This window comes from Pelodiscus sinensis, chromosome 12, assembly GCF_052426305.1.
Source record: "Pelodiscus sinensis isolate ZL-2025 chromosome 12, ASM5242630v1, whole genome shotgun sequence".
Taxonomy (NCBI): Eukaryota; Metazoa; Chordata; order Testudines; family Trionychidae; genus Pelodiscus; species Pelodiscus sinensis.
This window is the reverse complement of record NC_143063.1, coordinates 46696227-46722655: the sequence shown is the minus strand read 5'-3', so window position 1 is coordinate 46722655 and position 26429 is coordinate 46696227. Positions and strand designations below refer to the sequence as shown.

The following is a 26429-nucleotide window of genomic DNA, read 5'->3' as shown; positions in this document are numbered from 1 at the left end:
TCCCCCCCTCCCCCCCCCCGCTCACCTGCTTTCCCCCACCTGTTGCTCTTTAGCAGAGAGGCCAAGAGCTATAGCAGCTCTTGTTTTGAGTGTGTCCCTGCAGGTTGAAATTGATGCACCTGCAGGAATAAGAGTAAGGGAAGCTTTCCCTGTGGTTGCCCACATTGTGTCCATGGCATGGATCTGAGAAGAGAGGCTGTTTCCATGGCTGTCCATCCATCACTGTTTCCCAGCACTGAGGTTTCTGCTGGGAGGAGATCAGCATCAACAGTGTGTGTGTGTGCGTGTGCAGAGTCAATGTGTGGGGGAGGGAGGAGGATGGGGAGAGAGAGAGAAATGGGTGAAAGAGTGAATAAGGCACATTCCACACAGCTCTCAATCCTATCAGACCGGCCACGTGCTGAAGCCTTAATCCGGCGTTTCACACGGGAGGGTGAATAACACAGTTATGCCGGCTTGCTTGATGGGCTTCTTGCTCTGTAAATGGCCGTTTAATCTCCAGGCAAAGATGGATGCTATGTCTTTCACCAGGCGGCATAGTTGGTGCAGGCACATGCCCATTGCCTGAGGTCTGTTGGACGTGGCAGGTTCATGCGAGGCAGTTGGCATGCTCTAGGTTGAAAGGAGGCCTAATTAGTTTTTACCCAGCCAGTGGGTTCTTGCCAGCTGCTGTGTTAAAAGCTCTTGGTGACCACGGCCAGGATTAGTAACACCTAGACTGTGCACATGTGCAAAGAAATTAACGTGCATAAACATGTAGTGTCAGTGATTTTTCTTCCTCTCCTCGGGCCTGTGAAGTAAGGCTGTGTCCAGACTCAGGGGTTTTTTCGAAAAAAGTAGCCTTTTTTCGAAAAAACCTCACCTGCGTCCAGACTCAAGCCGCGTTCTTTCGAAATTAAATCGAAAGAACGCGGCTTTTCTTTCGATGGTGGTAAACCTCATTTCACGAGGAAGAACACCTTCTTTCGAAAGTTCCTCTTTCGAAAGAAGGCGTTCTTCAATGTAAAGAGGGCTTCTTCGAAAGAGAGCATCCAGACTCACTGGGTGCTTTCTTTCGAAAAAGCAAGCCGCTTTTTCGAAAGTTCAACGTGCAGTCTAGACGCTCTCTTTCGAAAGAGGCTCTTTCGAAAGTATCTTTCGAAAGAGCCTCTTTCGAAAGAGGCTTGCAGTCTAGACATAGCGTGTGTGTTTGTGTGTGTGTGTGTGTGTGTGTGTCCCACCCTGCAGATGTAGGTAATGACTCTTTAATGTTGCATGCAGCCAGTGGTCACAGGCAGCGTGGTAACCCTGTATATTCATCTCCACTGCCAAGTTTGCAACCTTACATGGGCAAAACACTTGTGCTTGTGGCTATATACCTCTTTCGGATGACTCCCTGTCTGTATTTGAGAAATGCTCCTTTGCGGGTACCCAAAATGCACTGTCTTCTCCTAGCGGCGTCAAAGTTAGTGCTTGAGTTCTTGGATCCATCAGTGCACTGAAAACTCATCTAGGCCAGATTCAAAGCAGCAAATCAGATTAAAGGTTCTATTTTAAAAGCAGAGCCGCACTAATACTGTGTAATATTTTGCTCTTTTTTCTTTCACATCATGTTGCCTCCCCCCATAGTTTCTTTCTGCCTCTAAACAGCCTTTGATTGTAGCTGTAGCAAGCTACACCATTGATGGATCGATGCAATCGATGGCTTTTCTTGTGTTTTTACGCTGTACGTTCCCCACAGCTTCTTACTGAAATGAGACTATGATCAAAGGCTATGGACTCTGATGATTGCGATCCTGGAAACAGAGTACAAACAACAGATGGGTAGGTACGCCATCCTCAGGGGTTGTTGGCTTTATGGCAGAACAAGCTTGTGGCTTTCAATCAGTCCCTATTCAGGAGCCTAGTTCATGGCTTCCCCCCACAACCGTTGCCACAAGTTTCCGTGGCTGTAGATTAAACCTGCTGTGCTCAGTAAAGTAAGCTAGTGGGAAATGGCTGGAAATACTTGGACTGTTTGGAGTTTGCATCTCGCCACTAGCCTGCCCTACTAGAAAGGGGAGGCCATTACTTGTGAATTGCTTCTCTGCCCCTAAGATAAAAATTACAGGCAGTTGATAACATTCCTTAAAATCTCTGAACGCTGCCTTTGCTTTCTCTGAGTGCCATAGGAAGTTTACCCTGTGCCGGGAGCGCTGCGTGGATGCAAAATTGGCATCTGCTTGTGCAAAAATGATCCATGGAGATCCGCCCATTTGCAGGGTTCTAGATACAAAATTGGTATCCGTGTCCGTAGCTACAAAAATGAGCTGCGGCTCTCCACGTCTGCAGCTGTGGAGACCCGCGGATCTGCGAGGCTCTGCCTGTGGCAGACGCTAAGGATGGAAAAATATGTTTAAAACTGTGCAACTGTTAAAAATCATAGCAGCTACGCACGCTGTGGGCCCTGCCGTATAAAGCTTCAATACATTCCATTCTGGTGGATACAAAAGTCTCAAGAAATCAAGAATGGCTTTCACAGGGGTAGGGGGTGATTTTGCTTCTTTATCGATGCTGAGGAGATTAAGAACCGGTGTGCCCTTTTAGTGTGTGTACACAGTGGCGAAGTGGTAGTGTATGAACCATTACTGTTGAAATGGGTTTCCTGGGTTTTGTGGCTTCCGATAACTTATCAAGAAGACTGTTGCCTGAGGCTAAGAGAATATCATTTTGGTCCGGCTCTAGCAGGAGCCATAACCAGATGACGGTTTGATGCAGTGGTTCGGAAGGCAGATTGTAGGCCGCCATGAGCTTCCAGAACACGACCGGAGTGGCCAACTAGTTCTTTCCTACCCTGCATTCTTCTGAGAGCCCGGGGCTCTTGTAACAACAATAATGATACACTTAGAAGAGAAGGAATTTGGCAAACCGAACGCCCTTTGGGGCTCCAGGCCTTGGAGTATTGTTATTAATAGGGTGCGTTAGCTAATGTTCATCAAGTGCTATTAATGATGATAATAATAATTAATAATAATAGCAGTTGATGAACGTTAGCTAACTCACCCTTCCAGCTTTCTGGGGAGGGAGGCTTTATTGTATTCTACAAAAGGGGGAGCTGAGCCCCGGACATGTGCTCCGACATGCCCCGGATCACGCCGATTAGTGGCAGGCGCCATGAATGACGCCCAGGAGTCCTGATTCACTAGCAGAGTCTCAAGCGCCGTTGCCCCTCAGGAGAAGAGAGGCGGACCCGTCACCTGCCGCGGAAGGTGGCGACACCCATGTCAGTCCCATCTAAACAATTGCCATGGGATGGGGGAAGGCATTATAAAAAGGGGTTTCCCCACACTAAGCCTGCTGATGCTTCATTCCGCCCTGGTTTTAAATGACCCCCCCCAACAGGGATCCCCCTTTGCCACAACTGATTGGCTGTTACCACTGGGAGCTTTCTTGGCATCCAGCATAGGTTTCCTTTTGTCCACGTTCGTTACTAAGTGGGACCCTCTTGGCAAACTCTACGTAGCTCTCCTTCACTCTTTGCCTTAGACGGCAGCGTTCTCCTCTCCTTGCCTTTTAGCCCAGCGACACCGGTTTAATTACAGTTCATTGCCTAAGCTCAGTAGAAGCGCCTGCAGTATTAAAGCTGGAATGGACATGACCTGAGAGGGAGCAGATGCTTTAAAAGAAAAGGTCTGAACATGCAGCGCACGGCATGAAGGATTCCTTTGGCATGAAGGCCCCACACGCAGGTAAAGCTGCAGGTACAATTACTGGCGTCTTGGCGACTGGCAAGAGCTGCAGAGAGGGCTTGTGCCGGAGCTTGTTACTTTAATGGGGCCCCTGGGGCAAGGTGTGGGGTGTGACTCTGTGCCACTCCCTCCCCTCACGCAGCCCTTTGGTTTCTGTCGTGCTTAGAGATCTCTGTCCTGCCTGCGCACACAGAGCAAACGAGCACACCCCTTACAAAAGGAAGAATCTCCTTGGCTGGTGGCAGTTCTGATTTGGGCAGGTATCTGATGATAAAGCCACTTGGCTCTAGCATCCTTAGGCGACTGAGGTCTTGTCGACGCTGGCAGGTTTTGTCGCCAAAAACTGCCTTTTGTTGACAAAACAGTAAGAGCGCGCACACTGCAGTGCAACTTTTGTTGGGAAAAACACCCAGTTTTGGTGACAAAACAGTTCCAAGACACACACTTTTCCCTTCCCTTTAGCGTCGACAAAGAGCCATTGTGGACTCTGCTGTTTGTTTTGTCGAGAGAACTGCCTTCTAGCAATATCCTAGAGTGCCTGCCCTGATGGCTCTGCTCAGTGTTCTGTGATCTCAGCTGCCTTGCAGGCCTGCATCCCTCCCCTTTCCAAAGCGGAAAGCATCTGACAGCTGAGTGAGCGGCTCTGTTTGGGGAACAAACAAAAAGAGCAAATCATTGGAATGCCGATCACTTTAGCTCACTTTTGCGTGTCAGCAGCACTTTGGATGTGAAACCTTCCCAATGTAGACACAGCCTTAAACTCCCTCCTCCGGTTCAAAGGAATAGGTAACAATAAGGACAGCTTGCATGAGATGTCTGTCAGAACACAGGCCTTAGCGAGAGCGGTTTTGGGTGGCGCAGGTCCTCCTGTAGGGAATGGAGGAGGCCATGCACTGCTGGCACTAAGGGCTACCAAAGGCTTTGTTGGTTTAAATCCACTAATGGGGAAGGAGCCGTGACAGCAGGGCAGAGACCGTGAAGAAAAGCCCGTGTGGAATGAAAGGCACGGGGATGAGGTGGAGATGAGTATTAAATGTGATTCTTCCATCCAAACAGGCGATGGAGGTGGGTAACTCCCACCGGCTCCGACTTGGAGTGTGTCTTACTCAGCTAGCTCAGACCCGTCCCGTTGCAGGGAAAGTGCCGCTGGATGAAAATGTGCACGATTCTAGCAGACTCCTTGTCACCCGGCTTTACTTTGTGTTCCTTTTCTTCCCAGCCTGGCTAAACATAATGCTGCTAAAAGCCCGGTGGGGCGGGAGAGCTGGAATTTTGCAGCACAAGAGAAAAGTGGTGGCTTGGCCTTTAATACTCCTTCTCTGATACGAATCTGTGGAATGCAGCCTCCCAAAGGGGAGAAGGGCTAACCCGAGCACAGAAAGCGCTGCTGATTGCCATGTGATGAGGGCTGCCTGGGGGAATTGGGCAGATCCCTGCTGTAAGAGGAATCACATGGGAGTCACCCACCCGGCCGGTCAGAGGCTAATGTGCCTCACCAAATCCTGTGCTGTTCCCCCGTCTTCTCCCTCACAAAGGAGAGCACTTGTTTCACTGATGGAGAAGTGGCTTCCTTCACCCCAGGCCTGGATTTCGGCTCCAGATCAAACAGCTTGAAACAAAATAATGGCAGCAAAATTGAAAGCAAAACAAATAAACCCTGCAGCTGCGCTGGGAGGGTTTTCAGGCCGTGTACAATCAAATCTTCTTTTTATGGCTTTTTAATTCAATGGTGGATAAATAACAGGAACTTTCACTATTGAGACTCGAAAGTAGCAGACTTCCCTTCCCACAGTTCAAAGAAGATGCCATAACGTGCTGCTTTCTTGGGTCACCTGTGAAACTAGAGGAAATCCTGGATCGTTATCGAGAAAAAGCAGCCTTTGGTGGCAGGGCGAGGTCTTTTAAACCTCTTTCAGGCAGAAGGATCCCAGAGCATTTTGCATGATGCAGGAATCATTCCACCCAAAGCTGAAATGCAGCTAGCACTGGGGTGGAAAGAGCGGCTGTTCAACAGTCACCCAGCAGCCATTTAGGACTGGGAGTAAGAGGATCCCAGTAGAAATGGCTCCGAGGCAGGAGAGAATTGTTCTGCTTGAAATCTAGCCAGTGCCCTCAAGGCCCCAACTTCTGGTATTGGCACATAAAGTATAAGCTGCCACTTAAGCCAGTCTAATGTATGTTGCTTGGGGGGTGAAAAAGACACCCTCCCCCCAAGGGATGCAAGTTACAGTGACCTAAAACAGTGCTGGGGGGGGGGGGGGGAGGGAGAAATGCTCTCCTGCCAGCACAGAGAATTTTCTCCAGATGTGCTACAGCTGCACCGCTCTAGCACTTGCAGTCTAGACTGAGTCCCAACGTTGGGGAGTCGAGGAGAGACCGCACATGGGCTTGGTGCTAGGGGTTAGCCCTTAGGAAAACGGCTGCTTTCATGGCACTTTCCTGATTTCCGCTTGCTAACTTGCATCAGAAGACGCTAAAAACACATTTGCTCCTTCATGTTACTTTCCCATGGACACAATGGTGGCCAGTGTCAGCATGGGAAGTTCTGCAATGGTGCATGGGAGGGGAAAAGTCTAAGAGGCACTGTCTGTGATCTACGCTGTGGGAGATCAGAGAACTCTCGCTGTAGTTAGTTGTTAATTTAACTTCTCGTGGTTTCACTGCAGTAGAATCACCCCATGTGAAACTGGAGTAATGGAAATGATCCTGAAAGAAACCTGACTACATCTACTCTTAACACAAACTCCACCTGCTTTGCTGCAACAAAACAAATGCCCAATCAGCTGATTTTTTTTGCCTCCGGGGGTTGCCAGATCATTTGCCTGCCTAGCTCTCGTCTGTGTCACCCTGCAAATGTCTCTGGGATTCAGCCTTGGTCTGCTTCTCACATCTTGATATTTTGTCTGGGGCTTTTTTGTCCCTCTGTAGATGACGTGTCAAACCTGAATCCTGAACACTCCTTTGAAGGCACCAAAGTCGATGTGGGGAACATCGTGCTGGCTTTGTATAGCGGTCTCTTTGCCTATGGAGGCTGGTAAGTGGCTGGCATGTTACTCATTGCCGTGACTGTGGAGTTTAGTTCTTTTCTGCTCTTTGAGCAAGTTGACAGAGAGCGCATGGCCCAGAACTGCTAGTCTAGCTCTACTCATCACCGGTTCTATGGGGAGTGAACACCAGGCAAACCCAGAGACCCCCAAATAAGGTAGAATTGTCTGGTTGGAACCAAAATTGTCATAGGCACAGACGGGTATTTGAAGAGTCGGAGATAGCGAGGCTGTTCCAGCTGATCAAAGCAGCATGGGAGAGAAGGCTCATTGCATGCTCTGAGCCTGAGAAGGATCCAGGCTTCATTTTGGGTAGGAGTTCAGACCGTACTGAACAGAGATAATATGCCTTATGTGGGCCATTGGTTCAAATTAGCTGGATTTTGGTAAGCCAATGGCCAAGGCTTACGTCTGAGCAAAAATCAAAGTAGAAGTTGTGTGCCCTATAGCTGTGACCAGCAGCGTTCTGAATTGACCCATCTGTCTGCCAAGCCAGAATTCCTAGAAGTCTCTCTATTAATCCTTTCACATGTGGTCACAGAAATGTGGGCCCAGTTTATTTGCAGTAGAAGTAGAGCCAGATTTTAACCCTCCACTAGCAAGACAGAGGCGTCACTAGCTGACCATAAGTTGGGTTGCCAGATGGTTTCAGAAACAATACCAAACAATAAAAACACGCCAGGAAAAAATTTGTTGACCCCCCCCCCCCAAAAAAAAGAAGGACCCTGAGAGTTGGTAAGCGCAAAAAAAAAATCACCATGGCCCCTTTAAAAACCACGTGGTGAGGCTCTTTGGCCCTACCAGGCTGCCAGTGGCTGCCCGCCATCTTGCTTCCCTGCGCTGGGCCGGACAGCTACCTGGTAAGCACTAGGGTTGCCAGGCTGCCTCTGTATTGAGCCCGGGATTTTCACCTCCTGGCCGGGAAAAACTCAGAAGGTACCGGATAGTTTAGGTGTCTGGTATTCTCTGTATGTTTCAATACCGGACACCTGGCATCCCTAACCATAGGTGTTGTCAGGCAGTGACCCATCTTGTGCCAGACAGGCTGGCCGCATTGCATGCTGGGATCTGCAGGGAAGGTTTTGTAGACAGCCTCAGTCCTTGTACCGTAGATAGGAGATGCACGTTGTGCAGTCTCAGATTTGCAGAGCATGTTTTTGTTGGTCTCCCTCTAGTGGGATTTGCATATGCATGTTGAGGTCAATCTACCTGCACATCTACTGATGGGATATATGCCCTCATGAGCCAGTAATGTGTATTTGCCAAAATGGACAGCCTCTGTGCCAAAGATAAAATGGACACAGATAGACATCAGGAAGGGTAACATACAGAAACCAGTAGGAAGATATTCTGATCTGTCTGGGCACTCTGTAACAGATTTAAAAGTAGCCATCCTTTTATAAAAAAAAACCCCCTTCAAAACCAGACTACAAAGAGAAATATCAGAGCTGCAATTCATTTGCAAAGTTAACATCAAATTAGGACTGAATAAGGACTTAGAATGGTTCTCTCAGTACAAAGACAATCTTCCCTCTCTTGGTATTCACACCTCCCCATCACCTGCAGGGAATGAGCCATATCCACCCTGACTGAATGACCTCGTTAACACTGGTCCCCCACTTGATAAGTAACTCCCTTCTTTTGAAATGCTAACGCTCATCTAAGTGGATTTTACCCATGAAAAGTGATGCCCAAATAAATATGCTAGTCTTTAAGGTGCCACTGGAATCCTCGCTGTGTTTGCAGATACAGATTGAGGCCAGGTCTATGCTGGCAGAGAAAATGGATGCAAGATACGCAACGCCAGCTATGTGAATTGCATAGCTGGAGTTCATGTAGCTTGCACCGATTTTTTGCGGCCGCTGCCAAAGCGGGAGGTTGACAGGAGAAACATTCCCATCGACTTCCCTTACTCCTCACAACAGCGAAGAGTACCAGCGATGATGGGGGTGCACTCAGCGTTTGTTTTAGCAGGTCTTTACTAGATCCGCTAAATCGAACCCTGGAGAATCGATTGCCAGCTACCCTTCTGAGATATGTTGAGGTTAAGGTTAGACTGTTGAATTCTTTGCCTAACTTCATTAATCTCAGCTACCATTGTCTTTTAAATTGCAGGAATTACTTGAATTTTGTCACTGAGGAGATGATAAACCCCTACAGGTATGTGTGCCTTGGCTAGAGAGGGAAACTCACTAACTGTTCACTCTCTAAACTCAGTTAATGTAAAGCCGCCCTTTGTGTGTGGCAAGTGTTATGAGCCATCCCTGGGAATGGGAAACAAGGTCTCAAGTACAGGGGGAAACAAAGTCTTTGCTGAGGGCGATGCCTGTTATGTAATGAAGCTGTTCTTGGTAGTAAAGGGTGGGGTTTCCTGCAGAAAAGAAGATCTCTGTCTAAGAAAAGCCCTTATTAAATCTCTGGTCTTATTTGAAAGTCCCATTTCCCCGGCATGGATCAACAGACACTTCTTCCTGTTGGAAGGAAGTTTTCTTTACGTTTGTTGCTTTATTGCAATTTCATTATCCTCCCTAATATCTATTTTCAGCAAAATCCATTGTTTTACGGATTTCCATGCACACTTGACCCCTCCATTTCTTTTCCCTTCCCAACAGGGGCCTTTCTGTCCTTTGCTTGTCTAAGTCGGGGTTATATGCTGGTAACGTGGGGCTGATCTTGCCAAAGCAGAACATTTCTGGCAAATCCCTGATGCCTGAAGGGTGGTGCAAACCTTCCGTGATTGCCAGCCCCGCCCCGCACTGCGCCTTCGGCCAATTCCTGACCCCCCCATGGCGATCAGTCCGTGCCGCGAAGCGTGAGAGTCCATTACCCTTTCCTTGACATGTGGATGGTGATTGTCCACCCCTCTTTCCAAATACAACCTGTCTGTGTGACGCCATGACCTCCTGCAGCTTTGAGCGCCACAGGCAAATTGTCGGCTGCACAAAGGAGAGTTTCCTTTTTAAATTAGTGGGCATAAACTAAGTCAGCCTATCAGGAAGAGCAAATCTGCCTTCACACCAGCTTCGCTTTGAGGCTATGTTTAGATTTCATCTGAGCCTGGTTCCCATGGACGGCAGGGGGCCCAGCCGGCTGTCTGGTGCCTGCCAGCTATGATCCCGACCTTCCTGTCTCCTTTCTAGACAGCCATAAGCACAAGAGACTGCTCTGGCTGGCTGGCTACTGTGCATTTTCTGAGGGCTTATCTACACTGGCAGGGTACTGCACTGTAACTTTCTTGCTCAAGGGTGTGAAAAAACACCTTCTCCTGCCTTGAGCACAGCAAGTCACAGGCCTGTAAAGCGCCGGTGTAAACAGGCTGCCGGCGCTGTTGGCTACTCCCCTCGTGGAGGTGGCTTACCTCGTGGAGGTAGAGCGGTGGTTCTCAAAGTGTGGTTCGCAGACCACTAGTGGTCCACAAGAGTTGGAGCTCCAGCTCCGGATGCCTACTGTTGGGGGGGGGGGGTGAGCAGGGTGAGCCTCGCAGGCCAATGGGAGCAGTGGGGGGCAGTTCCTGGGAGTGGCAGAAGGCACAGAGCCAGGTAAGCACCCCCCAGCTCCCTCATGCCCAAACCCCACATCCCCCTCATAGACCCACCTCCACCCAGCTCCTGCACCCTCCCTCTTTCCCAGAATGCCCACCCTTAGCCTGCTCCTGCACCCTACTTCCTGGCCATGACCCACCCCTTCCTCAGCCCGCTCCTGCACCCAACCCTCCAGCCAGACCCCCCAACTCGCTCCTGCACCCAACCTCCTAGCCAGACCCCCCCCACCCCTACCCACTCCTGCACCCATTTTGTCATCATGCGCGGTTGACTGCTGGTCCTCGGAAAGGTCTGCATTGAGCGGGGTGAGCCGTGGGCCAAAAAGTTTGAGAACCGCTGACCGAGAGTGCTGGGAGAGCTCTCTCCTAGCGCTGGTGCCGTGGCCACAAAGCGTTGCCACGGCAGCACTTGAACCCTAGCAGCATAGACAGAGCCTAACACTGATATCTGGCAGGAGGCCCCTGTGAGCTCCCATTTGCTCAGCTAATCAGAGTCCATTTCCAAGCTGTGTGGTCCCCACCAGTCCGTCTTCCTCTCCCTCCCAGCCACTGTGCCGACCTGCTTTTATTTGTGGATTCCTCCGAAGGGGACTGGGAGTCCTAGTTGCAAGCTGGACCCTCTGCAAGACCAAAGAAAAGCTGAATGAATTGGGCAATCTTTAAGCCAGTGCAAGGCCTATTCAGAAAGGCTGGTTGGTCCCTGCAGTAGCAGCGTCTCTCCTTACCATGCTGTCTCTTGAACGATGCCACGGACTGAGCTTCAGCGCCCCAGATCCTAATAAGTTGTTTTTTCCCTTTCTCCCCAGAAACCTGCCTCTAGCCATCATCATTTCACTGCCCATTGTCACCTTAGTTTACGTGTTGACGAACTTGGCCTACTTCACCACCCTGTCAACAGACCAGATGCTAGCATCTGAAGCCGTGGCTGTGGTAAGATGAATGACGCTGCTTTATCTGGTTTTCTCCACTGTCTGAATCTGCCGTGCTGTATCTAGTTGAATCTCCCAGTTCATTTGACACCGACGGTGGCTGCTTACACCAAGTTGATATTTGACTGGGGGCGGGGAAGAGTTGTCCACACGAGAGACGTAAAATCCCATTTGATTAGTTAACCGTAACACGTTAAGTTTAATTGGTTAACTCATTAAACGGAGGCAGGGTGGAGCAGGTAGGCTGCTCCCAGGTAACGGTTAACCGTTCACATCCCTAGTCCACACGTGACGCGGAGCTGGATTAAAGTAAGGGCGGAAATAAACGGCACCGTTGTTCATAAATAACCATACCTGCTACTGGCTGTGTTAGGGATGTGAAGGACTAGTCAACTATTGGCAAATTCTTATTGGATAGTCGACAGGCTAGTCGACTATTCGCTTCCTTCCCCTTGCTGCCTCTATCACAAAGAGGCAGCAAGCAGGGGGGAGGGGAAAGGATACTTCAAAGAGGCAGGGCCGTGTTGAGCCTGGGGCCAGATCCCTGGCTCCATGCTGCACTGCCGCTTTGAAACTCTGTGTGCAGCTTGGGTCCAGTTGGGGTGTCTCCAGGCTTCACACGGCATTTCAAAGCGGCAGCGCTGCGTGGAGCCTGGGATCAGCTGGTGTCAGGCTCCTCGCAGCATTTCAAAGTGGTAGCACCGCGTGGAGCCTGGGATCAGCTGGTGTCAGGCTCCTCGCAGCATTTCAAAGCGGCAGCGCCGTGTGGTGCCCAGGATCAGCTGGACTCCCCAGTTGACCTTGGGCTCCACATGGCGCTTTCAAAGGTGGAGGCGCCCTATCAACTAATCAAATAGTTAGTTGCAAAATGCATTGACTATTTGATTAGTCGGTTAATCAATATTTAACATCCTCAGGCTGTGTAAGTCTGTGATCAATTACCAGAGTGTGACATTTATGGGGAAAGGTCCCTCCATCTGTATTGAGCCAGGCTATTCTTGCCCTCTATCCCTTTGCTTTAGCTGCACTTGAATTCTTTTTAAACAAATCAGCTTTATTCTAATAGCTAAAATAAAAGCAGAGCCAGAAATCCTGCTCTCTGGCTCTATGGAGAGTGCAGCTCGGTGTGAGCATGGAAGCAAAGCAAGATTGGGACTAGAAACCTCCAACCATTCAGCCTGTCCTATATAAATTGGTGTTGGCGGGTCAGTAGGCAGCCCGCGCTCCTCTGAGTAACACTAATCCGTACAGCAGCCTGTTGCATCTCCGGTACCGTGCTGGGAGAGACGCCAGCTCTGGCTGCATTACTCCCGTTTTATTCTGAAGTGACGCCACTGAACTAGCGGACTTACACTGGTATAAAACCAGAGCAACGCTGGGATGAACCCGACTGTGCTGTAAACCCGAGACTCGTGAAAGAGCGTGTAGCGCTCCCTGGCAAAATAGGGGTGTCAGCTTCAGTGTCCAGGACATGTCTGATCCCTCCCGCCGTTGCATTTGGCTCCAGTGTTTTCCCAGACTTTCTGTCCAAACCACTGGGTGGTATTCTAATGGATGCCATGCTCGACCCCAGAAGTGGCTGTATGTCAGGGTAATGCCTTCTGCGCTTTGTGTGCAGTTCTGTAAAATGCTTTGGCCCTGTGAAAAAGGCCGTATAAAAAATCTTCAGTCATCTGTGCATATAGTCATCTCGACTGGGCTGTTTTATCGGTTAAAAACATGTCTGGGTGGTTTGAGATGCGTCCCCATAGTCACATTTGCTGACGGAATGTTGCTTCCTGCTAGGACTTTGGAAACTATCACCTTGGCGTGATGTCTTGGATCATCCCCATCTTCGTTGGTTTATCCTGTTTTGGGTCTGTCAATGGATCCCTCTTCACTTCTTCTCGGTACGTGTTTTGCTCAGTGCTGCAGATCCCGTTTCAAGAGCCTGTGCCAAACCTCTCTTCCTTGGGAGCAGGGCCTCCAAAGTGTTGCCCATGCACAGGCGCAGAGTGGGAAGGCAGGGGATTAGAGTGATCTTTTTTTTTTTTTTTTAAGACCTTAAACTGGTGATGCTAGTACTTCAGGAACCAAATTAGCAACTCACATTAACCAGAATGGCCACAGTCACATGCATTCAGTGTGTCATTGACTACAGTGCAGGTTGAACCTCTGTAATCCGGAATTCCGTCCAGCAATGTCCATAGTCCGGCATCGGCGGTGATTCTGTAGGTGCTCCGGGACCGGAGCACTCATGGGGAAAAACAGCACCAAGCTCCCTTCCTCTGCCCCCTTCCTCCATGCACTGGCAGCCCCACCCTTAGCTATTCCTCCCCTGCCCTCCCACAGCGTCCGGAGCACCGCAGATCAAGCCCAGGGAGGAAGAGGGTGGAGTGGGGACAGGGTGCATTCTGGGGTGGGGGGGATCCTGGGCGGGGGGGCTAGTGGCAAGGGCCCTAAGGGGCGGTGTGGCTCCCAGGCATAGGGCTATGCTGGGCACAAAGCCTGGGGTTGCTACTGTACCCCCATACTCGTCCAATGTTTATGGAGACCCGCTAGCACTCTGCATTGACCTCCCTTGGTTAAGAAACTTCTCTAGTTCGGGATGGGTCAGGCCCGCGGGGGCCAGACTAGAGAGATTCAGCCTGTCCTATATAGTTACATTTAAGCTGTCTGCTTTCCATGTGTTTGGGGCAAGCTCCAATCCAGCCCAGGCATGGACCTGGTGTGGACCGGGGCTCAGGCACCCCGGTCTTGCCCCACTGGAGCTACCGCGGCGTTGGAAAAGTGCCTCTCACCTGGCCCCAAGCTGCTTCAGTGCGGGGGAAGGGGTTGTCCTCTCTCTCCAAGACAGCCTACAGTTCCACCCCCCCTCGTTTCCAGCCCCACCCCAGAACCTCCACCCCTCCAAACCCCAGTCCTCAGCCCCACCCCCACCACACACCATCCATGGTGTGCCCCAGAATGGATTTTGTGTGCCCCAGAAGGGACATGACGTGTCACACGTCACCTCCCCATGGCTGCACATAAAATGCATCCCCCACATGGGTATACCGAAATGATAGGCAACATGGGGAGGTCTTCAGGGCTCACTAGATAGCCACTGGGAGAGTCAGCGCATCGTCAGTCCTGGACGGAGTCAGTGACTCGCAGGCACCTTGGCCAGATGAAGTAACTGCTCTCTTGCCCTCAGGCTCTTCTTCGTGGGATCCCGGGAGGGTCACCTGCCTTCTGTCCTGTCCATGATTCACCCCCGGCTGCTCACTCCCATGCCATCTCTCATCTTCACAGTAAGTGTCCTGCGGGCTTTCTGAGTCAGGTGGTGCGTGGCAGAGAGAACGCAGCCAGCCAAGAAGGTGGAGCCAAGCCCCGGTCCATCCATGCCCGTCCCTCCTGGGGCTGCAGGAGATACTCCACTGTATGTCTGTTGTTCCAGAAGGAGAACTTCCTCCTTCTCCTCTTGCCCATCCCCAGAGTGTCTGCCACACGGAGTAATCCCCCCAGGTCCTTCGTGTCTTGCTCAGTTTAATCACGTGCCTTGCATGGGGATATCCCAGGGAAACGGCTGCATTGGGCAGGGAGCTGGAATGCCAGGTGACCGTGACAAAGCTATTTTCTGTTTCTTAGTATGGAAATCGGTGTCAGCGGTTACCGGCGTATTGTAAGCTCTAGGAACGTAGGGGGGAGGAGAGGTCCAAACCGCCACCCACCTCAGCCCACTGGAAAGTCACAGTCGTCCCTGTAGTAAAATGTGCGTCACTTTGGGGCCGCAGAACCTTCTCCCGGAGGATCTGTAGTCTCCGGTTGTCCCCTGCCTTGCTCTGGGCACCCCCAGCTGTCAAACAGTCGCTGGAGTGGCAGCTTTTGCAGGCGAGAAGAACGTATCTCTGCCCTTTGAGCTTGGGGAGGGAGCGCGGGTGGGTAAAAGAGGAAGCAAAAGGCAGATAGAGAAGATCGTTCGGTCACGGAATGCAGGGTTAGCGGTGATCCCGGCTGAATCACTCGCCCATGTTTCAGCCCAGGTCCGCCTCGCACATGCTGGGGAGACCGCTTGCACTTCAGATTCACCAGAGGAAGAGCTGGGGGGGGAGGGGGTGGACGATGGCATGGCCAGAGGCTCCCACACAGCACAGGTGCTGCAGGATCGGATTGGGGAGGGCAGTGGTACAGCTGTGGCCAAGAACAAGTAGGGCAATAGCCCGGAGCCACGCTAGTCGTGATTGAAATGCATGGGACGAGCTGCGTGGAGGGTGCTCAGGCCGGGAATAGTAGGAGCCCCTGTCAGAACAGAGATGCCTTCGGCAGAGCTGTGTGGGGAAATTTTCCACGGCACCTTCCTCTTCCGAATGGGACCGATTTGGTCTGGTGCTCTCAGACCCTTAGTTCTGGGTGCACTGTAGGAATTCCATTTCTTTTCATCCCCCAAATACCTGCCCTTCTTTGGCACTCTGCGTATTTACATGCCCTTCATCATCTTAGTGTACCCCTGGAGTGGAGGTATAGTTCCATGCGGTGATCAGACTTGGTTCAATTAGTAAAAACGTAGCCACCACCTCTGAGTTTGCCTGGAAATCCTTCACTGCTCCTGGCTGGTGGGCAGTTGCTCTCAGACACTTGTCGTTAGTAGCGTACGGTGTCCTCGCCTTGCCTGCCCCTTGGCTCATGGCTTCTCTGTCTGGCTGCAGTGCCTCATGACCCTGCTCTACGCCTTCTCCAATGACATCTTCTCAGTCATCAACTTCTTCAGCTTCTTCAACTGGCTGTGCGTGGCGCTGGCCATCATCGGCATGATGTGGCTCCGGTACAAGAAGCCGGAACTGGAAAGGCCCATCAAGGTGAGGAGAGGTGGTGGTGGTGGAGGGGGTCGCCCTGCGGACGCGAAGTTTTCCCTTCTGTGCGGCTAGTGGAGGCTTTGTGGGGGTGTTTACAGGAGAGGGGCAATTCTTTTGTGTTCTGGGATGCGCAGAGGTGAAAGGAAAGTGGATGTGCAGCTCTGGCAAGAGCCAGCTGAGCTGCGGCAAGAGCCAACAGGGAGCTATTGAAAGAGCAGACCAGGACCTGGGTTGCTGTAAGAAATGTGAAGTTCCTTTCATTGCTGAGGATTTGACTTCAATGTATAGGAATTCCCCCCTCAGCAGTAAAGCTGAGAAAATCTGTGCAGGGAGGAGCGGAAAATGCAGCTATTTTACTATGTGGAGGGAAGTGCAACTTTATAGCAAGCCAAGCTAAATGTGGACAAACAGAAGCTGGTGTGAAATTCGTGGCTGGTGTCAAACTGGTTCCTGAATCCACAAACTCTGCCTCGGCTGTGCTTATTGGCTCCCTCGTCAGCCTAGGGGCCCAGGGCTGAGACAAAGGGATAATAGAAATTCACTCCATGCCAGGTGAGGTAACTTGACAGGCAACACATAGAAAAATTCTCTGCTAAACCTGCACTAGGGATTAATAGCGAAGGACGTCAGCCCGGGTGGCTCTCGATCAAACGCTTCATACCAGCGTGAAATCGACTTTAAAGTATTTGTTTAAAAAACAAACGACGTGAAAAAGAACTCGTCCTCTGCTACCGCAGCAGCACAACGGGCCGTCTGGTTCGAGGCCAAGATCACATCAAGCACTGGAGTCAGTCGGCCCCCGTGCTCTGCAGCCATCCTTAGAGTCTAAGTGTATTCAAATCCACCCCGAGCTCCAGGCGGCCAACGTTACAGAACCTTCCCAGAGCAGTGCTCCCGAGACAGCTCTGAGCAGGCTGGGGTCAGCTCCCTTGTTTGAAGAGTGCTGCCGTGTTCTACCCGCTGGGAGAGACTCGTTGCTCCGTCCTCAGCAGGGAGCTGCCGCTGTCGCTGAGGGAGAAATGCCCCTCCCCCTACCAGGCAGCTCCGTGCTCAGCAGCTCTGAGCCCCTGGGCGGGGCCCATTAAGCAGCTGCGGAGTCGTGCTGCACCGCAACTTAGGCGAGGTCAGTCCTGGGTAGGAAAAAACTACGCAAATTGCCTCTAGATGGGGCCAAATGGTAGAAAAGCCTCCTCTTTCGGAGGAGCCCTTGTTCCGTGTAGAACGAGGTATACAGGGCTCCCCGAAAGAGTGCGTTTCCTCTTCCAAGAGCAAACACGTTCTCTGGTTGTGGCGGAATTTTTCCTCTGGTATCCCGGAAAAACACGCCAGTCTAGACGTAGCCTTAGAGGGACCTTGCCCTCCACTCTTGCGGCTGCCCCTGCCCAGAGGAGCCTGAGGCTGCGCCAGATGCCATGTGGAAGCGGGTGCTGCTCCAGATGAGTCACTTGATTGTTCGGACCGTACGGGCCACCCAGACAGAAGGGACGTTGGTAGGAAGAAGCCCAGAGCATTGAGCTTAGATTCTCTGCTGGAGGAATCTGCCAGGGGTGCCCTGAGCTGGGACCCGACAGAGAGGACAGTTCCGGGTCCCTCTACCATATCCCCTTAAGGGCTGAGACTCAGATGTGAGTGGAGTCCAGAAAGTTCCCCAGCTGAGGTTAGCGATCAGGCACCTTTGGTAGGGGAAAAAAAGAGGCCAGTGATGCTAACCACTAGGCCATCCAGCCCTCCAAATGCCCTGTTTATGTCTTCTGTAAACGGGGAGGGGAGGGGTGATAATACTTCTACCTCTCCGGGGGGTTGCCACAATTGTTTGATGAAGAGCGTCACATCTTCCCCAGGGAAATCCGCGGTCTCGTTCACAGGTGCGAGCTGTCAGGCATGTCCTCTGCAAAGGGTCTGTCTCCACATCCCAACTCTCTCCCACCCCCAGGTCAGAACCTGGCAGGCACGTCGTAGGGAGATACTCACAACTGAAGTGTAACTTGCCTTTGCTTCCGAGCCCCCTTGGCTAATGTCCCACAACGTTGCTTTTATCCTTTGTCCAGGTTAACCTCTTGCTGCCCATCTTCTTCATCCTGGCCTGCTTATTCCTGATCGTGGTCTCCTTCTGGATGACGCCGGTGGAATGCGCCATCGGCTTTGCCATCATTCTCAGCGGGATCCCTGTGTACATGTTTGGGGTCTGGTGGAAAAACAAACCCAAGTGGATCCTCCAGGGCATCTGTAAGTGCTAACCAGGGGCATCAGCCTTGGCAGGGGGCAGCATTGGCTCCATGAATAATGTTTGGCTCTTACTGAGCCGCGCGGAGGCGGGTAGCACTGGCTGTCATATTGCCACGGCCTAGAATGGCTTTCAGGAGTCACTGGTCAGGAGTTGGGCAGCTTGTCAGCCCCAGCTCTGGAGTGATCTGTTGTAAGGGCAAATCACAGACCAAACGCAGGCCACTTTTTGCGCCCTCCCTCCCCCAACAGAGAAATGTTGGGATATTAATTTCCAGTGAGCTGCTGAGACTTCCTTTTTCCTGTCGTTGCTTCATTAACCGAGGAAAATATCCTGCTGGGTGAAGTGGGAGGGGGGTGGGGATACAGTGTGAAAATCTGAGTGCGGTGGGGCTAATTCTAACGAAGGCAAGATCAGAATTAGCCCCCACATGTCGCATACACTGGGGGGGAAGGGGTGACAAAAGTGCTGTCGACATGCAAAAGTGAAAACGGGTCAAACCGTTTTTTCTGTCGCCCATTGTTGACATGTCATGGCCACATTGCTAGGTCCCCTGTCAACAGACAGAGCAAAGGAATGTTGGCAGTGTGGTAGGAAGGCAGAGCTGATCTCTGTGCTTCTTGGGATTCCCTCAAAGTTCTCCCACAGCCTCTTCAGCTGCTGTGAGCAGTATCGTGAGTAGCTCTGTGAGCTCTCTGTGCTGAGGAATGTCAAAGCAGCACAGCCGTCTCTCCAGCCCGCCCCTTCTGGCAGGGCAAGACAGGAGAATTCCAATGATTTGGTTTTTTGGTTGTTCCCCAAACAGAGCTGCTCACTCAGCTGTCCGATACTTCCCGGAGCTTTGAAAGTGGTAGGGGGGGAGAGGGGCGCATGCTTGCAGGGCAGCAGAGATCACAAAACATTGAGCAGAACCATCAGGTCAAGCACTGTGGGATACTGGCGGAAGCTAGTTCTCTCGACCAAACAAACAGCAGAGTCTGCACTGGCTCTTTTCCAGCAATAAAGGGAAGGGAAAAGACAAAAGTCTCTCCCCAGGTGGAAGATTTTTTTGTTGCCAAAACTGGGTGTTTTTCCTAACACAAGTTGCATTGGAGTGTAAATGCTCTCGCTGTTTTGTCGCCAGTGTAGACAAGGCGTGTCCTGGTCCAGTCAATACTTCCCTTGCTCTCTGTGTAACAGCACAGCCTGGGAAGGGGAATAATAACTTGGTAGATTCTTTGGGGAGCTTTATTGATAAGGTCTCCCTGTAACATAGGTGTGTCTCAGCTGTCAATGCCTGCACCACGGTGAATGTTCAGGGTGGAAAGCTCTCTGCCAGGCACTCCCTCAGCTCTCTGTCTGAACAACTGATTCAAGAGAGTTAAGCTGTGTTGTCTAAGTAACTAAACTCCACCATCTGTCTGTTACTGATACAGCTGGCTGACCTAGAAAAGCAGACAAGCAGAAATGCCAAACCTTATCTGGGTGCTTTTAATGAACAAAAAAGAGCTTTTTAACCGTGCTCATGACTTTTTTTTTCAATTCTAAGTATCAGGCTTAGCTCTTGGTAAAGCTATTTCCACAGCAACTGAGTTGCAAATTAGCATATTAATTATGTTCCACCAGGATAGGCTTTTAAGCAGAGAAGAGAGGAAATAGCTGAGGAACACAGAATAAGAAATCTGACAAGTGTTGGACTGACACACATGCGTCATATGCCCACATATGTACTAATATAATGTAGATAATCTGATCATTAATTGTATCTGCCATGATTGTCTTATGTGCAGAGAACACTCAGTGTAGTAGTGAGGGTACAGAACCATTTGAAACACTTCTAAAAGATTCTGTCAAGGTAATTTAGGATTAAAATAAACCTTACAATTTATTACCCCACTTAGAAGTTCACAATTGAAATATTTCCTTGTTAAATTTCCTGCTCCTCCCCCTGTACCCCCATCCTGATGTGACATTGTGCACGTGCTCACCTATTTTGTTGTGCATAAGTGGTAGTCTGCACATTCTGATTTGCCCTTGTGTTGATTGCGTGTGACAGCACAACGCTGCCGTGTTTTTAAGGAAAATGCGTGTGCAGGATCAGCTATTCAAAACCATCAAGCAAAAATGCTGTCTCAGGACATGGCTGCACTATTAATGTGACTGTGCAGGAATGGCTCGTACTGTTCTGAAATCTGGGCCCAAATTCATTTATATATATACACTACACTACACACAAACACACACACACACACACACGCAGAAATACCCAGCGTCGCCCGGGGAAAATATAGTAAAATATCAGTGGGCCCAGTTGACGCTCTGGGGGAACCAATTTTGAAATATTATCAATCCAGTTATATAAGTTAGGAAATCAGTAGTATCGGTTCAAAATTTTGTGTTTCTAGCACTTGCCGTTTCAGAGATCTTTCAGGACAAACAAACTTTCTAAAATATTTATAAGATTAGCATTGTGAATGATTAACCAGTTAACCTTACTGGGTGATGCTTACCATAATGGTTAACTAATGGGCTGGAGCAGCCCCCCCACCCACTGTAGGCAAGAGTGCTTCAGCCCGGAGGGGCCTGCTGCAGGCGGGGGTGCTCCATTTCCTCCAGAGTAGCCCTGACATGTGGCAGGCCCACTGTGCCACAGACAGGGGCGCTCCAGCCCGGCCTGAGCGGCCCCCGTCTACAGCTGGCCCAGCTTGGCCTAAGCAGCCCCCATTTGCTCCTGTTTAATCGGTTATCTGGTTAAACATAATGTTTAACCATTAACTGATATATAATATAATATAATATAATATAATATAATATAATATAATATAATATAATATAATATAATATAATATAATATAATATAATATAATATAATATAATATAATATAATATAATATAATATATGCAGTAATAACTGATGATTCCCAGGAGTGTGCAGTTAATAAGACTGGGTATAGAAATGACCCCTTAGTCAATACACATCACCCAATGTAGGTGTCTTGAGTCATTTTTGCTCTGATTGTGCACAAAGTCCTGCTGTTACAGATGGGAGTTGTGGGTAAGGACTGAGGCAGCCATGGCCTGGGTATTTGATTTGCAATGAAGACCTATGTAGTATTTGGGCAAACTCCTTTGAAAGAAAAAAGTGGGACGGCTGCCAAGTCAGGCCATTTGAGGCAGAGGATCATGAAACAAGCGACCAGCTCTCCAGGCGGAAATGAGTAAAACTTGTATTCTGGTGCCTCTAACTTGCTCTTGTTTCCTCTGTTCAGTTTCCGTGACAGTCCTGTGCCAGAAGCTGATGGAAGTGGTTCCCCAAGAGTCTTAAGGAGAAAAAGCAAAGACGTTCGGCTCGGGAAAACGCACAATATTATTTTAAAACACAAAAGAAAATCGTTTCTGATCCCTCATCATTCTCCAAACCAGAAACACTTTGTCAGAGCTGCCACGTCGCTCAGTTCCCACCACTCGGCGTGCCCCCCCTTTCTCCACCCCAACCCCATCACCGCCAACAAGCCAAGCAGCAGAATACCTCTTTGAAGAGGAGTTCGCGGGGTACAAATTTAGTCTAGGAAGAGGTGTTTCCATAGGTAACGTCAGAAGGCTCCAGCACATCCGGTTACAGAGAAACTGATCTGGCACTCTGTGTGTGTATGTGTGATGGCCAGACTTCAGTTCTGTTTGTGCTTTCTTTGTTGCCATCTTTTAATTTAAGGTTAGCATTTCATTTTGGCATGACAGAGGCTGCAGCCAAACCTGCCACAGGAAGCTGAAATTCCAGGGCAGTCCGTGTAGCCCATCTGCTTGTGCAGGGACTGGGATTCCACACTGCCACCGGGCTACAAAACAGTCCTCCAAGTCCTTCTGTTTCAGATGCAACAAACCTAGCCCCCTTACCAAGCGGGATCGTCAGAAGACTAAACACTCGTAGGCCCAAATAGATTAAACAAATGGACTGAAATAGACATGATGCTGATATTAAACAAGGCCTTGCACTGAAGTTCAACTGGATCCCCGGCCCTTCTTTGCTGCCCTAGATTAATTTTTTTATTATTCTTATTTGTAGTGATACTAAAAACTGTACTCCATTGGCTATATGGTTTTGGGTTTCCCCACCACCATCTCAGGACCTCCACATGTTTCTCCTTTTCACTGACTTAAAATAAATATTGACAAAATTTTAGAGAGGTTTGCAAAGCAAAGATTATTCGAGAGGCGTGGGTTGATATTGGCACACACAAATCTACTCTGCTGGATGGTTTGGAGCTTGCCAATGAGGTGTCCTGGCAGTGATGCCCAAAAGTCCAGGGGGAAGCTGCATTCGTGTTTCAGAGAGCATGGGGCACTGCACAGGTCTTTTGATTTCATGCTGCTGCTGAAAAGTGCAAACTGGATCACGCCCAGTAGCCTGTGTTTTGCTGTTCAATCTTAGCCCTCTTGATGGTTAGGCCAGTATACCAACCTGCTTTCCTACCTACCCTACTGCTATTGTTATCCTTGAGTACCAGGAATCTACTCCTGCAAATTAGGACTGGGCTCCCAGTATGGGTCCAAAGGGCAGCGTTTCATGGGACGTTTAATCTGCCCTATGGGGAAATGAGCACAATGGGTGCACTCTCCATTCTCCTGAAGATGGGTTCGATGCAGTCACATACGGTGCCGTGCCAACAAGTGGCACTGTCCATCAGCATTCAGGGTAATTGATGCTTGCTCTTAAGTCACACTGAGAAGGTTTGGATGGATTCTCCTAGCTGACACCCAGAGATTGCATGCCAGCAGATTGGCTGCTGTGATGGCTTTATTAACGCCATACTAACTATGTTTCATCTAGAAATGTATTGAGAGGAGAAGGAAGGAAGTACGTTTGAGGTGGCGCGTCCCCAAACCGGAGAGCCTCCAGGGCTACCCATCTACCATCACTTTGACATTCTGTTTCTCTTGCGGCTCCTAGAAGTGATGCCCTGGAAAAGTGCTTCTGTCTGTAAAACGGCAGTCCCACATTCTGGCTAGCTGGCGTTGGACCTGCTTTTCAGGAAGTTCTCTGCCTTCCAGAGGTGGGCACTTTGAATGTTGAGCAGGATCTGCAGTATCACGGTCCATGTGAATGTCTCTCTCTGCTTTTTGGGTGACCATAGGGAGCCAGCTTTCCTATTCCAGCTTTATAGACTCTGATGCTCGCGTACAGATGCTGTAACCTGCTACATTCCCACATAATCAGGAGCTTTCCCTTAAGGACTGTATTGCTTCCTTACCTAAAAAAGCTGTCTCTTTAGGAAGATACAGAGCCCCTAATTGTATAATGAATTATATTGAACTCATCTGTGTTGATGGTGATGTTCTCTTTTAAAAGCAAACACTTATTTTCCTTAGGTGAGCTGTGCCGGTCTCTTCCAGAGTCTTTATGCTTTTGCCTGGCCATGCATCCTTAGAAAATGGTAATTAAACTTGTGCCCTGCCGTATGGAGTTTTTTGTTTTGTTTCAGTAAGGCAAGCTTCTTTTGAAGCAATAACCCCGTCGAGTTAATGGCTTAATACACTGCCTCTGTCAGGTGCCTGTCTGCTTTCTTTTGCATTTGTGCACTGTCCTTTCATGAATCTGTTTTGCCAAGAGGCTAGGCAGCTTGTTGCGATTCCAGACAGCCGCGTCTCCTAAGACCATCTGTAAAAAATGACCAGTGATTGTTGTTGAATCAACAAGTTATATAAGCGGCATTGTTGCGGCATTAAAAAAAACATTTTGTTCTTAGAAAGTACGTTTGGAAGAGTGGCTTGTTTATTTTTCCTGTAAAACCTCCCCCTGCTAGGTCACTCCTCCAGTTCGACCTGGGTCAGTAATGACACAGCCAATAGATATTCAGCTGTGGAGCTATGTGCAATGAGTTGATAGGGTCTCAGATCCATTTCTAGTGGACAAGTGTCTGCGTGACCCTCTCCTGGACCATGGAATCTGAGCTTTTCTTTTTCCTTCTCTTCCAGATCAAGGTTGAGGTGCTTTGGCAGGACAACAAAGGACTGCTTGCACTAACATTGCCTGAGCTGCCAGTACCTCTGCTGCAGATAGAGCATCTGAGTCAATCTGACACCTCTAGCGAGTGCTATATTTCCTGTTAGGGTTTAGTGTTCTTAGGGCCAGCCACATGGAATACCCTGCTTGAATTTCTGGATCTGCGCTCTAGCTCCCTTGGCTAGCAGGGATTTCAAGTGCCATGTAGGTAACACTAGAATTATCTGCGGGGGGAGGAGAGAGGGTTTTTCATCTCTCACTCACCGCAAGCTGAAATTAAATGAGTAGCTGTGCCAAAGTTTGTTTTTGTTTTAACTTGTGTTACTTAAAATCACGACCTACAGGCTTCTCTTGGATCACTTTCCTTCACTACAGCCACTAACTGCGAAGAATTTTCTCTTCTGTCAGTCTGCTTGCTCCTGCGGTGAAATCACAATGCTCCATTGTGACATCACCATTGTTGCTACATGGCAATAACAGTGTCATAAACGCAGATGTGCTGTATCCCCACAAGATGATGGGTATGCCAAGGCTGAAATCTCATTCTGAGTTTTTCCAGTCTGCAAGTGCATCTTTGAGGGACCAGATGGATTGATTGTCTTGGAAGGAAATCACACACAGTCCTCTTCGTCCTGAGGATAGTGGCCTAGATATGTGTATTTCCTGGAGTCGGGGGGGAATGGATAAAGGTAAAAACTGAATTAATATGGGGGGGAGGAAGGGGTTGAAAGCAGTTTTGGCAAAGAGAAGAAATTCTTGTCACACATATGAATGCTGTCAGCAGAATCTACATCCCAGTGCTAAGATGCATTACTATCATTCAGAAGCTTAGAGATGCCAGCTTTGAGACTGGATGCGCGAAGCTAAAGTTTGGTGTGAGAGGAGAGAGTACATCGATGAAAGACCTCTGCTGCCTTTCGGATCAAAAGTCGGGTGACGTGTCAGAACGGGCATGAGTTGCTGACCGAGGGTTTGGAGAGACTGTTGGCATATAAAATCATCTAGACTAGACATGGCTTTGCCTGGGATCATTCATTCTGTTGTATGTTCTGGGTGACCCAAAACAGGAGGAATACACACACACACACACACACACACACACAAAACCACATGGAAAGCGCCATTGTTACTTGTAACATACTAATAACTATTGATGTTGCAGCTTAGTAAATTTCCCCGATCAGTGACGTATCTTGTCAACAAATTTTATAGGATAGTGTTGTGCAGTTGTGACCCCCAACTGCTGAAGCTTACTGTGGTTTTAATGGAATAGAGTATATGGGATCATGGCTGTAGAACACTGTGGTGTGTGTGTGTGTGTGTATGTGTGTATATGTATATATATATATTATAAGTGGTTGCTGTGAATTACGTAGCTCTCTTGGTGACGTACTAATACCCCATCAACTATAAATATTAGGATGTAGCTAGTTTTTTAAGATTAATTGCAGGGAAATAATTGTCACTCAAGGTTCATGCAACTTTGCCTTATTGATACCAAGAGGGTAAGGAAGAACTGTCCTTGATTTAATGGGCATGTTCCCCCTGGCATTATAAATTCTGGAGAGAAGGTGAATTATGGTGGGTAGTCGTGTTTAAAAAAAAAAAGTTATCTGGGCTCCTTGTTAAACTTCTTGCAATAGTTTCATCGTTTTCCCCTCCTGAATGGCATGTTGTACTAAACAGGGTTTTATTTTTAGAGGCACCCACTGGAATACCTTCTTGTTGTCCAGCAAACTTTAAAGATCATCCCATTTGATTGAAACCTGTATTAAATTGCTCTGTTGTTCTTCCCTGCTTCAGTCACTGCCAACAGCTGAGGTGGGTGTATCGCTGACATTCCTCAGCATGGCTTGCTCGGACTCGGTTTGTCTCTGGTACTGGATTGGGACAGAAATGGAAAGACTGGGGTGCTGGGAACAGGCTGTGATGATTAATGAAAACTACTGATTCATAAATAGCGAGGCTGTTGGCAGTCACTGAAAGGAAAAAGTGTCCTAGTGATTTGAAGATGTGGCTGGAATGCATATTTAGGTTAGTCTGAACAAGACAGGGTCATTACCAATGTCTCTGGGATGTCTTTTGCCTTTTGACTGGGAAAACCCCCTGACACATTAAACAGACGTTACAGTATTCTGTGGTAATATTTCCAAATATTACAAAACACTAGAAAGCCACTACTGTGGGGCA

General features: G+C 49.2%; 1 protein-coding gene across 1 annotated transcript in view; it reads left to right on the top strand.

Annotated features, from left to right (window-relative positions):
* Positions 1-25250, top strand: part of SLC7A5 (solute carrier family 7 member 5) — a 61462-nt gene extending 36212 nt beyond the window's left edge. Inside the window, exons 3-10 of the mRNA XM_089781539.1 lie at positions 6636-6741; positions 8867-8911; positions 11099-11222; positions 13007-13110; positions 14397-14493; positions 15889-16038; positions 18084-18261; positions 21508-25250. Of these exons, the coding sequence (XP_089637665.1) occupies positions 6636-6741; positions 8867-8911; positions 11099-11222; positions 13007-13110; positions 14397-14493; positions 15889-16038; positions 18084-18261; positions 21508-21563 (860 nt within the window). The 3' untranslated portion in view covers positions 21564-25250. The remainder of the gene's footprint in view (positions 1-6635; positions 6742-8866; positions 8912-11098; positions 11223-13006; positions 13111-14396; positions 14494-15888; positions 16039-18083; positions 18262-21507) is intronic.
* The last annotated feature ends 1179 nt before the right edge of the window (positions 25251-26429 follow it).